This window comes from Cupressus sempervirens, chromosome 1, assembly GCF_028749045.1.
Source record: "Cupressus sempervirens isolate cs-2001-9-10 chromosome 1, ASM2874904v1, whole genome shotgun sequence".
Lineage (NCBI taxonomy): Eukaryota > Viridiplantae > Streptophyta > Pinopsida > Cupressales > Cupressaceae > Cupressus > Cupressus sempervirens.
In genome coordinates this window covers 745,344,671-745,357,955 of record NC_143118.1, presented here as the reverse complement: position 1 = coordinate 745,357,955, position 13,285 = coordinate 745,344,671, and the positions used below count along the sequence as shown (strand labels likewise).

Here is a 13,285-nt window from a genome sequence, read left to right as displayed (position 1 = left end):
ATAGGACATTACAATTGGTATCAATATGATTGCACCATCCTGTAGGGAAAAGGTGAATTGATCAAAATATCTAATCAATGGAATTAACTATTGCAATATGTTTTCAAAAGATTTGGGTAAACAAAACAATATAAGGAGTGTATCAATGTGTATGCCTTGTGTCTTCCAACATGTATGCTCTGTGTCTTTCCGCATCAATATGTATACTTCATGTTTTTGTGCATTAGAATGCCTCATGTATACTTTGTGTCTACATATTTCATTCTATAATAGTTGACTGAGAATAGTTATGGTACCTAGAGTAAACTTAAGATATGAATGTACTAATAAGAAAATGAAACAATGACTCACAAATAATTATCTATCTAAGAAATATGCAAAATTGGAAGTTACCAATTGTCATTATCGAATAATGAGGAGACGTGTAATTTTGAGAGGGTAGGATTGTAATATTCCCCTTTAATAATGAAATTCGATATTAGATCATAATAGTTGATATCCCTACTATTTGTAATAAACATTTAATAAATTAATTAAAGAATGACTAGTTAGATAATCACCAATTAAGAAATATAACGTGATTAGATGTTAATTGAATAATTAAATGAACCATATTGATTAATATTGAAAAGTTAAAATATATTAGTTAATATTAGTATAAATGATTAAATAAAGAATATTAACTAAAAATCAATATAAACTAATAAACAAATATAAATTAATAAAAAGATATGTATTAATAACTAAATTAATAAACAAATATAAATAACCAAATTAAGTTGTTTTATCTAAGCAAGCACACACAACACATAAAGCCACAACCTTTCGATGGGTATGAACGAGATATATAATGCATACTGTATAGAATAAATAAGGAGGAGATAGAAATATTAAAAGAAGGAATTGAAGGAAATTATAAAAGTTTGTTTCATTGCTGCAAATTATACATGGGAAAGGGTGAATGCATAGTTACCTAAATAATTATCTGGGACATCCAACACTTTTGGCAAAGCCATTATTAATACATGGTATGCACGTGAATTTATATAGCATGTAGTTAGCAATTATAAATTAAGGATAGAATCACTTTTCTAATCATTATTTTTCGATAATTTTGTTTTTTTAATATTGTTATGATTAGACATTATTGAATAAGAATAATATTAAATTGTTTACTAATATAAATACATATGATTATTAATGGGATGAATCTCCATTATTATAATATAAAATAGAATGAGAATTAAAATATAATGATAAATATTGAGGATATGATTTGTAATAAATAAGGACGTCATTTTAAATACTAAGAATAGAATAATTATATTATTCTGAGGAAGGAGACAACATTATCATCATTATGAATAAACAATTATTTTTTAAATTATTGTTATGATCGAGTATTTCAAGAGGAGCCTAGAATGTAGGAGAGGCTTGAGTAAATTCCAACCAACAGATGTATCGCAATAGAGGGTGGGGGCTCAATGTCCTGTAAATCTTTGTGAAACGGGCTTGGACCTGTAAACTTTGAGGGAGTCCATAGATGGTGTCTAGGTAACTTGGATAACATCTATAAGCTTCAATTGTAAATCCAAATAATATTATCATTTGATAACTAAATAACTAATTTGAACATTTCAATTGATTAAATAATCATCTATAATAATGGACCCTAAAATGGGACATTACAGCACCACAAACAGCAATAGCATCTACCGCAATTTGCCAATAAGGAGACTAAAACAAATTAAATAGACAATAAATATACTATTAAGTTTTACATTCACTTTAAAAACTAGAATAATCAAGGTGGCATACTCTTGAAAGCGAGAAAATCAAGACAAAAATTAAAATAATGAGTATCATGCTGCATGAAATGGAAGCTGGTTATAAAACCAAATATCTCCAATTGCCATTTTCGTGGCATCATGCTTATCCTTATTCCAACCCATGCTCTAGAGTCTCAACAAATGTTTGGGCATGAAACAAAAAGGGAATCTAATGTGGATTTCTTCTTATGAATCTTAGGCCCAATGCTCACATTCATAGTACCACTACTTGTAGGCGGAGGTAATGGAGGACAAATATTTGAAGACGCCTCTCCACCAAAGTTTTCCATTTCTTCCATATGATTTTGTTTTCATTGATTTTTTCTCTTCAAATTCCTCTAAATGAGCTTGCATTCACGTAAAACATCCTTGGGTGCTTCTTTCCATGCTTTGGCATCATGCTTTGGTATATGTGCAAGGTGATATTTCAATTAGCTAATACTCCGCCCCCGCCCCCCCCCCCCCCACACACACACACACACAATATTTATCTTTGCAAAGCCAATATATAACTTCTCCTTTTTTTGATCTGCGGATGGCATGTTTCCAAGCCTTATCCCTTTCACATCTAACAAGGTTTGCATTTGGGTTACCATAGGTCCACTACTCCTAGGCTCAAACATTATGCTGCTGCAATATATATTAAGAATCTACAAATTCTAATTAAATTGAAATTAAAAAAATAAAGAAAAAACAAAACTAGGATTTCTTACTTTTCCATCAGCATTAAATGAAACAAAAACTAAAAGAAATCTAAACAAAATGGAAATATGGATGTAAAAAATTTAGAAAACAACACAAAATATGTAACTAGCCTCTTTAAATTTGTTCTAAAAATGAAGAAATGTACTTCAAATTTTTACAGGTCTACTCCAATTGCTTCTTTGGACTCCTCTCCATGCATAATTACAAGCTACTAACTTGCACAAACAATCAACAATCAATATCTAAGAGTCCATTGATCTATTGGTCTATTCTCTAAAACCCCAATATTTTTCTCTAATCTCTTTTTTTTTCTCTTCCTTGTGTTTGCAAATGACAGAATGCTCCTTTCCTGTTTGAGAGAAAGCTATAAGATAAGATAAATTTATTAATGTCCAACGAGAGACCACAAAGAGGGTCTAAGGGACTGCAAAAGTATAAACATAAAAAGACAAACTATTTAAAAAAATGTTTTTTTCCAATTTATAAACCTGTCTGCCACAACCGAGTCAGGAGCTTGGGACTCAGCGAGTCAGCCTAGACTCTGTCTAACTCAGCCAAGTCCGAGGCTAGAGTCAATTTGGCCCATTTGGGTGGATCCGCTTATAGACTCACAGAGTCCTATAACTATGTAATAATTGCATTTTATCAACACCATAACTTTAAAATGGCACAACAGTTTAAGCAGACTAAGTAACATTGCTTAATTTCAGGGGTATTGGTTTCACTAGTCAAGGAAAGGTTAAAGCTCTAGCTAGAAAAATATCTTAAAAATATGCAAACAGATTGACTAAAGCTACAGAAAACATCTATAGGCATCTTCTAGAAACAAAAAATATATATATATATGGGAGATATCAAAGTCACTTAAAAGAGAAGAACAGGATTGTTTTGGAGCTAAATCTATACCATGGAGACTGGTGATGGAATTTTTACTATTAGAGGAAGAAGAAAGTATTTCAGAAATAAGGGAAGCATTAAAGATGAAACTTTGCTCAATTTTCAAATCACATTATAAACTTCACAGCAGAAATGGATTTTAGATACTTTCAATGCAGGGAATTGTTCCCCCTATTACTCTGGTTTCATGTAGGGCATATTCTGCTTCTTTCATTGCATTTTAGGCCTGCATATATCCCCAAAAAAATTAAAACTAACTGCCAAAGACCATACATACCAATCAGGGATAAACAGGCATTGACATTTCAGTCAGTCAGCTATTCAGAAAATTGTTTGCGTGAACTTATAAAACGTGCATTGCCTATCATTTGACACAATTTGTTGTTTTTTTAATTTTCTGATAACATGACAAGTAGAGATCCTGGGAAGTAAATTTAATATATACAATAAAAGCACCATAGATTTAGATGGATTGGCAAGGATTGATATTATAGATAAGATAAGATAAGATAATAATATTAATGTCCAACAAAAAAACCAGTAAGGTTTATGGGACTGAGCATACAACAAGAGAGCCAGATAAACCAGAAACACCAAAACGGTGTTAGAAAGAAACAAAACAAGACAGAAGACCAAGAAACACAAGGTAAGAACTATGAGTTCTTCCTTGGTACAAAGTAATCAGAGACAGAAGGATATAACTGTGGACGAATCAAAGTCTTAAAACTACGCTGAGATCTACTGGAGGGATGTCGCTGCCTGAAAAGACTGGTACAGTGCCTGACAGATCTAGGAGTAGTGCTGGAAGGCATTTTAATACCCCATGACGGAGATAAGGGGGGAGTAAAAGGCGGTTATGAGCTTGTTGGAGGTATGGATCTGAGATGTAGCTTATTGAAGAGTATGCTCACAAAGTTGGGTAGCCTCCTGAAGATAAAGTGCAAAACACCGCTGATCAATATAACTGAAGAACTCTGATATAGAAAGCTTAGCCTTTATATATATGAAATGGTAAAGATAAAACCATAAATGCATTATGTTGAGGAAGAAAGCATCAACGGGTACAACCATGGCTAAAGCTAATCAATAATATAATTAAGTTCAGAAGAAGTTTCCATAACTTGAAAAAGTAATTTCTCGAAGCACAGCTAGGAAAGATTATATAGGTTTCATTTTCTCATGTAAACATATAAGCATTGTTTTTATAATCCGTGATGTACTTAGGAATGTATATTTTGATATTCATTTTGTGTGGCAAAGAACTAAGTAACTCAAATAAAACTATAGTTTGCATTTTGTGAATAATGTATATATTGAATTTTAAACTCGTATACATTTTTTTGTTGTTCAAAACAATCCATTAGGTAGCATTCAAACCCTGAACCTTATCTGCATCTAAAAAGGTAACTTCAGACCAGTAAATGAGACCACAATCATTAAAAGGTCATTTGTGCATGGTTTGATATTTGAGAGAATAATTGTAAGGAACTACATAATCTTTTTGAATCTACAACATAGAAACATTGATAAACTACAGAAAAGTACTGCAACAATGCAATTATGATTGCTTACCTTGACTAGAGTCCCAGCATATTCTAGAACCTGTGCTGCAAGGCGGCATGATGCTCTCATGCATTCTATTCCTTTAGCATCATGTATTTGAGGCTCATTTCCAAGTGCAGGTAGAGATTTAGAGTATACATATGGTGGTTTTAAAATATGATCAGGTACAGGTAAGCGGGGTTGCACTATTCCAGGCTCTAAAGGGAGACGTTTCTGTGTCTGGCCTTGAGTATCTGCTTTCCTCTTCACTCTAGCTCTGCAAAGAAATCAATATATTAAATATGCTCAGTTTTCCATGCTACTAAATTTCTTTCCACCTTTGGCCACTTATTGGGGATAATAAAATGTATGTATTGTGTTCAAAAAGATTAATAAACTTCACAGGCAATATTAAAATGACCCTGTGCTGTAATGATAACCAACACAAAGAGCTAATTATCATTGCCCCCTTGTGTACATGTTTTCCTTCTCCATTAATCTCTCATGTATTGTCTCGATTTTAATACATGATGTTGTTCTTTATTGAAGGCAGTGCCCCGCCACCATTTTCAACACCATGTACCACCAAAGATAGCAACACTAGTTACAGGGTGGTAAAAGGCCAAATCATAGGCTTTTATGTCTGCATTTGATTTTGCACACAAGCTAAAGGTAACACTAGACTTGAAATTTACCATAGAATAGATGAAGTATAATTGAGGCTCACTGTAGGAATCAACGGGATCCAATATAATTTCTTATGGTGGAAGATATCTTTGGTGGAAGGTACCACCAAAGATAGCAACACTAGTTACAGGGTGGTAAAAGGCCAAATCATAGGCTTTTATGTCTGCATTTGATTTTGCACACAAGCTAAAGGTAACACTAGACTTGAAATTTACCATAGAATAGATGAAGTATAATTGAGGCTCACTGTAGGAATCAACGGGATCCAATATAATTTCTTATGGTGGAAGATATCAGTGCTGTATTGATATGTAAAACTTTTTGAATGGGCACATTTCACACTCCCACTTGGGGACCAAACTAGGGTCTCACTTATACAAATGAACACATAAACCAATTACCATCCAACTCCATGCCCTATAGAACCAAGCAGTATGGTAGAGAATCTTTAACAAAGATGTGGCTGGTTTATTCATCTTCCACAGAGTCCATACCAGAGGAAATGAGGAATGTAACAATACAAAAGGGGACTCCTATAAGTACTTGTAGAATAATAGGAATGATATTTGAATAGGAAATTACAATGAAAATGGAGACAGAGGGATGGTGACAAGAGTGAGAGTAGGCAACAAATCCTCATGGAGAATGTGTTCTCATAACTCCAATTGCAAATACTAGTATTTTAGGAATTTGGGGATTCTGATTTTAGGTTAAATGCACATTTCTTGTCCTTAGTGCATGCATAGTTTGACATGACAACAATTAGTTTAAGCTTAGAACATTGAGCTTTGACATTTGGGTCTCAATTTGACTTCTTGAAAATCCCTCATTTAAAATGATGATTGCCTTATGTTTGATAGACTTATGAATCCCTCATTGGCATGATGATTGCCTCATCTTCGATAGAATTGCAAATCACAGTAACAACTATGTTTCTTTAGATTCCTACTATGTTCTTGAAAAGTTTTCAAATTATTCATTGGATGCAGTTGGATTTTTTTCAATGAAAGTAAAATGTTGATCATATGTAAAACTGACCAAATGAATTGAAAGGAAATAAAACTACAAATGGAAGTACTAAGAGTGCGAGGGCAAGCTCAGCAGCAAAAATGAGAACAGATGATTGTAGTAGAAATGGTGGGAGTGGAGTGGACAAGCTTGGCAAGATTGGAGGATCAATCATCATATATTCTATTCTGATTCAAACCGTGTCTTGGAGCTTATGTCAGAACAAACAAAGAAATTGGACATCATAGTCTCTATTCAGATTCATTTCATATCTTGGACTGGAAAAACAGAAAAATAGGAGTAGACATCAACCATCATTCAAATTGGACTGGCCTCCACTGTTATTCAGATTCAACCAATATTTGGATCCCAATAGTCTCAGCCATTGTTTGCATTTAGTCCAACTCAACCACCATGTGGATATGTAATCAAAACCAAAATAACATTCCAAATTTATGTGGCAACCATTTAGTTCCATAAGTTGTGATTGAGACGGTGGTGTTGATAGCAGTCAACCAACAAAAGCCTTGATATAATGTTGCCTTGTTGGCTATGTTAGGAAACAGGGACAATTGTTTGGTAACCACAAAAAACAAATCCTTATTTACTGTTATAGATTATGACTTACGAATGTAGAAATGGTGCAATAGCTAATACGGAATTAGTATTGTTATTACCAATAGATAGAGGTAACTGCTATATCTGATATATTAATTTCACTTACGCAAGAAGGATCTCTGATCCATATATCTGATCTGCACATTGTTGTGAGGTTTTCACACCATCGTCCCAAAAAAATTGAAGACTTTTTTTTCGGGCAGGCCTTTGCAATTTTCACGGTGTTGGAAATTTTTCCGCTGCCTTAGCAAGATTTGGAGTTGTCCAGAGGTTTTCAAATTGACAATTTTTACACCTTGGATGCCTTCGAGCCTGCAAGGGATTTGGTTTTCTTTCATCCGGTGCTAAACTTGATTTTTTGAAACATGTAATTTTGTCCTTAGGCCAAGCAGGATTCAGCAACATTTTTTCGATGGCTTATACGATATCTGGCAAGATTAATTTGCAAATTTTGGACTTAGACGGATTTTTTTTTTTAAATTTGAAATAATTGTATAAGCTTGAGCATTTTCAAAATGAATTTGTTATATATAGTCGTTTTGGAAAACCTTGAATTTTTTCGGTGAAAAGGAAATTTTTTGATAGTGAAATTGAAATTGGAGTTTGAATTTTGACTGCCAGGAAAAGGATTTATTGTGTTAAAAAATTGAAATTGTATTGCAAAATTGAAAGTGGACTAGATTGCAAAATCGCATTAATTTGGTTGAAATTTTGCTGAAAGGATTTTAGAAATGTTAAAGGAAATTGATAATTTGAAATTGAAAATCGATTTTGGCTTGCTAGATTTGATTTTAATGATAATTTAATTACCAAAGCATTGTTAAATGAAAATTTTGACATCTCATAGGCTTACCTTGTTTCTATATTGCAAATTCGGATCAAATTGGCAATTAAAAGGACCAATTTCACTATAGGGTTAAGTCAATTTAATGTTTCCTTTAAATCTGGGCCATTAATTGGGGGACTAACTTAAATTTTGTTTCCCTCCATGCAGGTCGGCCCTATTCAAGGAGGCAAAAGTTTGGTATAAGAAGGGGCTTCCCCCCTCTTATTTCCTCATTCATTCTTTCCACCTCCTCTTGCAAGTTGGAGCGATTTTCTTCTAAGGGAGCGAATTTCTGCCCTAAGGTGATTTTTGGGGTCTGATTTTCCTTTGCTTGGTAGTGATTTTTCCTCCTTGGTTGGGCGATTTCTGCCCTAGGGTGATTTGGAGGAGCAGATCCGAATTTTGGCAAGTTGGGCGATTTCTACCCTAGGTCAAATTTGTGAGAGTGATTTTTTCCTCCAAGGGCTGCGATTTTCTTCTTCAGCTTGGCAATTTTATTTGGTAAATTGGCAAGGCAATTTAAGATCAAAATTCAATGGCATGAGAAAATTTTGCCAACAATTTATTTGCTAGGGCATCATCACATTTTGGAGAGGAACTGAATTTTCTGAGGTCAGATCCGAATTTGAAGAGGCTCGGTTGTTCGTAGAAGGTAGATTTAAGGTAAGATTCTATTCATTTTTAGAGGTGAAGATTGGTTTTAAAGGCAAATTTTATTCTTGTTCTTGCTTGGTTCATTTCCCTTATCTTCTTCTTGAACTTTTCATCCACCACTTCATCATTTCCATTGATAGGCTAAAGTTGGGAAATATAACTGTAGATTTCATGATAGGACACTTAGAGAGGTAGAAATAAACTAGACCACCCTAAGATTGAAGTTGGGAGATATAAGTGTAGTCCATCCTAATGTAAGGAAGAGGTAGAAATAAGTGGTAGTCCCACACCTAAGATTGAAGTTTGGAAATTGACAAGTGTAGAAAAGACTTGGAGAGGCAGAAATAAGCTAGATTTCATCGATAAAAAGAAGGTTGGAGATGGATAAATGTAGTCCATATCATTTAGAACGAAGAGGCAAAAATAAGTGCTTAAGATGGTAGATGTTAGTGCAAGCAAGAACCCAAAGGGAATGAATACCAAAAAAGACAAGGAAGACATGATGCCTAAGACCACCTTCTCAAAAGTGAGGCGAATATGTGACACCAATATCGGCACGATGAATATGGTATAGTTGAACGATAGATTGAAGGAAGGACAATCCGTGATGGCAAAGAAGATCTACAAGAGCAGAATTGTACACACAGCAGCTTTCCCTCCTACCTTGCCTTGTCCGAAATTGGTAATGGAATGTGCATCCCAATTTGATATTGTTACCAAGTCCATTTTTTATGAAGGGAAGAGAGTGTTGGCTAACATCAGCGGACAAGTTGTAATGTTCCCATTTTGACTGACATCGTTTTGCGTGCCGGATCAGTCTATCACGGGCTCTCGTAGACTGGTGGTTGTGAGGAGAGAGTCACTCTGGTGTTTATTTGGGGATTGGATGGCTTATTATGCTCTTGAAGATATTATTTTATTTATATTTTATCATTACTTCTTATATGGGGCCTACATGTTATAATTCTAAGTTGAATTGCACTTTTTATTTTATAAAGTTATTTAATTATAAAAGTGCATTATAATGAGATTTTATAATGGATGCTTCTAGAAGTTCTTAGTAACTTCTTAGAAAAAGTGAATAAATAGAGGGCTTGGCCTCTCATTTGCACACACTTGATTTGATGATTCTACTACCTCTCTCTATGAGCATTTGTGGCACCATCTAGGTCTGCAAATATTCAACATAATCCTTGAGAACGATACCTCTTAAGAGATTGCATAACTAAGGAAGTGAAAGACCTTCTGAAGGGTTGCACATTGGAAGTGGTATTCGGCCATTTCATGTTGAGCTTCATTGAGTTTCAGACTTGGACTGAGGTTTGATATTTTTGGAGTTCATTTTGGTGAGGGATTGCATCATTGTTCAATTTGAGGGCTTCACAAGAAGATTCATTGCAAATCTGATATCAACTGGTGATTTTCGGAAGTCTGGCTGGGATTACATTTTATCATCATTGGGTCATCAATATTGGTCCAAATCTCATGCAATCATTTTTAAAGCATTCCAATAGCTTGGGTGTTTCAGTTTGTACCATTTTCGGCTGCCAGTGTTGAAGGCAAAAATTAATACATTTTCAGTACAGTGCCGTACTGTATGGCCTGCTTTAGAACAGTGTACGACCTGCAGCAAAGGACAGTTTGGGGAAGTGCAAATTTGTTGTTCTTCATCAACATATGACCATCTGCAGTTACATCAGTACCAGGTTCTTCTATTATCATTGCAATAGCTAAATATCAGTAGGCAATAGAAGTAATGAGGGTTTGCATTGTTTGTTAAATTCAGTCTCAGTTTTGTACCGAGCTATATAATCACTGTACACCTTGTTCAATGAGCTTGATAGATCTTTGTAATCAGTCCCAGCATTGCATAATTTTGTAAGTAGTTTCTTGGTACCAAATAGTTTGTCAAATCTGAAGATGCAATTGTTCTAAGAAGGGCTACATATTGGCACTGTTTTTGCTTCATCGAGTTAATTTATTGCTCAACAATTCCTAAAATCAGTTATTTACTTCCAGCAGTATAGTTGCCAAATGTTTGATGAAATTTCATAGTATATATCCAGTCTTAATCTTCAGCAGCATAGTTCAGATTGCATGCCAAGTGTTTGTAAAAATGTCTTGGCTGTAGATGCATCATATTTCCTTAGTATTTTATGCATTAAAAGGTAGCATCATATTGAGGAGCTTGCATAGTAATTGCAGAATTCTTTTTTTTTTTTTAAATCTTAGCAACCATTTCTATCAAGCAACTTCAAACGGAAACACTATATCAGCAAGTCACAGGGTTGCACATGAACTGTTTGACAAAATAACAAGTAGCAAATATGGGCAGTTTGTGATCAGTTTTGAGCTGGGTCATTACACAAGTGGTCGAAGAAGTATTCAATATTCCCCAGCATAGAAGCATGACAGTGGTAATGATGGATCAGGTAGCCAAGTTCTTTCAGGATAATCAGGAGGCCTACTTCATTCATCAAAAGCAGAATTGGTTACACGAGGTCAAGAAGGGAGTTACCAAGTCATCAAAGCTCACCTGGTCAGATTTCAAGTCAGAATATGGTGACCTTATTGTACTTCTCAGCCAGATCATGGGCGTGGCTCGAAGTATGCAATTCGAGAACTGAATGTATTACTTTATTGATGAAATTGAAAATGGAAAGTGAAGATTTGATTGGGCTAGAATCATAAGCGAAAATCTAGATTTACAACTTAGGATAGTGCAAAATCAAAAGCAATTCTATCTGAGATCCTATCTTTTCTATCTAATTGCAAGACTATACGAAAATCCTAGACTTAAGGCCTTAGGAGTGATTGGCAATGGGTCGGGGCAAGTTTGGTGCATGAGTGCTATCCACAGCTTCATTTGCATAACACCAAAGATTATAAGATTATAAGATGTTTTATGACGCCCTTTGCCATAAAGACGGTAAGAATACTACAAGGGACACTTGCTAGGAGGTTCTCAATAGAAGTGGAAGAGAAAAAGTTAACAAGTATTAAAGTTGGTTCATCCAATTTCCGCAATTCACATATATCAGAGTAGCAGGAAGTACAGTTTGTCCCAAGAGACTTCCAAGGTACCCACCCAACAAGGTAATTTTGATGGAGCTGGCTAGGCAACTTGAGCATTATGAAAACATGATGAAACTTAAAGGTGAGATAGGGATTACCTTCTCATTTGGAATAGGCAATGATACTTGCCCCAATCCTGTCGCCATTGCAGCTGCGGAGAAAGAGTTAGAGAGATATCATCTAGGATGGTATAGAGAAAAACAAGGATTTGATCCTAATGGTTTTATCAAGGCATCTCGCGAAAATGCATTCAAACATATTCCTACTATAGAGGATTTTTTGTAATGAAATAACTTGTACAATAGAAGAAATAATATGAAATATTATACAAATGCTTGATAATAGCTGAGAGTAATAGGCCACTTCGAGGGGGCAACCTCCAAATATCTCCAATGAGAACACACTTCACAATATGATGATGAAATAAGACTCACAACCTCCTATATATACCTAATTATGCTTAGGTTGAATAGACACAACCCTTCATAACACCTAGGCCGACCTACCTACCTAAATTATAATATAATAATGATATGACTTAATTAAGGATTAAGATAGCCACAAGTTGACTATTCATAACCCTATATACAATAATATTAAGGGCATAGCATGCCCCCTCTCTTGAAAGAAGCATTGTCCTCAATGCTAACCAAGTGTGGATTCTTTTGAATGAACTCCTCATCCTCCCATGTGGCCTCTTCAACTAGTAAATTCTTCCATTGGATGAGATACTGAGTCAGGATTTTGTTTCTCAGCTTCTTCGTGCATGTTTGAAGAATGCACTCTGGTTCCAAAATTATTCTTCCTTCTTCATCAAGTTCTGGTAGTACTGTTTGAGTAGGAATATTCTACCCAATTACCTTCTTCAAACAAGAAACATGAAAAACTAGATGTATCTTTATTGTTGGTGGCTGACTCCCTGGAACTAGTTGTATGGCATGGTCATGATCCCTCATAGGAGGAAGTCCTTTAGGCATATCTCCAAGAATCACTGAGTGACGATCAATTATTGCTTGTAAGTCTAGATGAGTAAGAGCATTACACTAAGAGACTTCTAATGAACATAGTTGGGTCACAAATCCATCTGCACCTTTCTTAAGAAGTTTTTGCATTTGATGAGAGCTTACTATTTGTGGGGATTTTTCCTTCAATCCCCTTAGCTCCACTACCTTTCCTTGTGATTGAAATCGCATGAATAGTTCTTGGAAGTTCATCTCAATTGTTCCCAATGTAGTAAGCCATTGTACTACCAAAACAATATCTGCTGCACCCATGGATATCGCACACATTGGGGTATCAAGTTGATAATCTCCCATTGATAATTTAATGCTATGACACTTCCCTGAACAGCTAACTGTGCCCCCATCTGCAATTAAAACCTGAAACTCAAGGGCTGGATATACAAAACAATTTAGAAGAGTAGGCAACTATTTGTTGATGAAAT

The 13,285-nt window shown here is 34.9% G+C and overlaps 1 protein-coding gene across 1 annotated transcript in view; it reads right to left on the bottom strand.

Annotated features, from left to right (window-relative positions):
- MAP1C (methionine aminopeptidase 1B) overlaps window positions 1–13,285 on the bottom strand; it is a 266,196-nt gene that overhangs the window by 145,738 nt on the left and 107,173 nt on the right. The window contains exon 3 of the mRNA XM_089788662.1: window positions 5,004–5,250. Coding sequence (XP_089644788.1) covers window positions 5,004–5,250 — 247 coding nt within the window. The remainder of the gene's footprint in view (window positions 1–5,003; window positions 5,251–13,285) is intronic.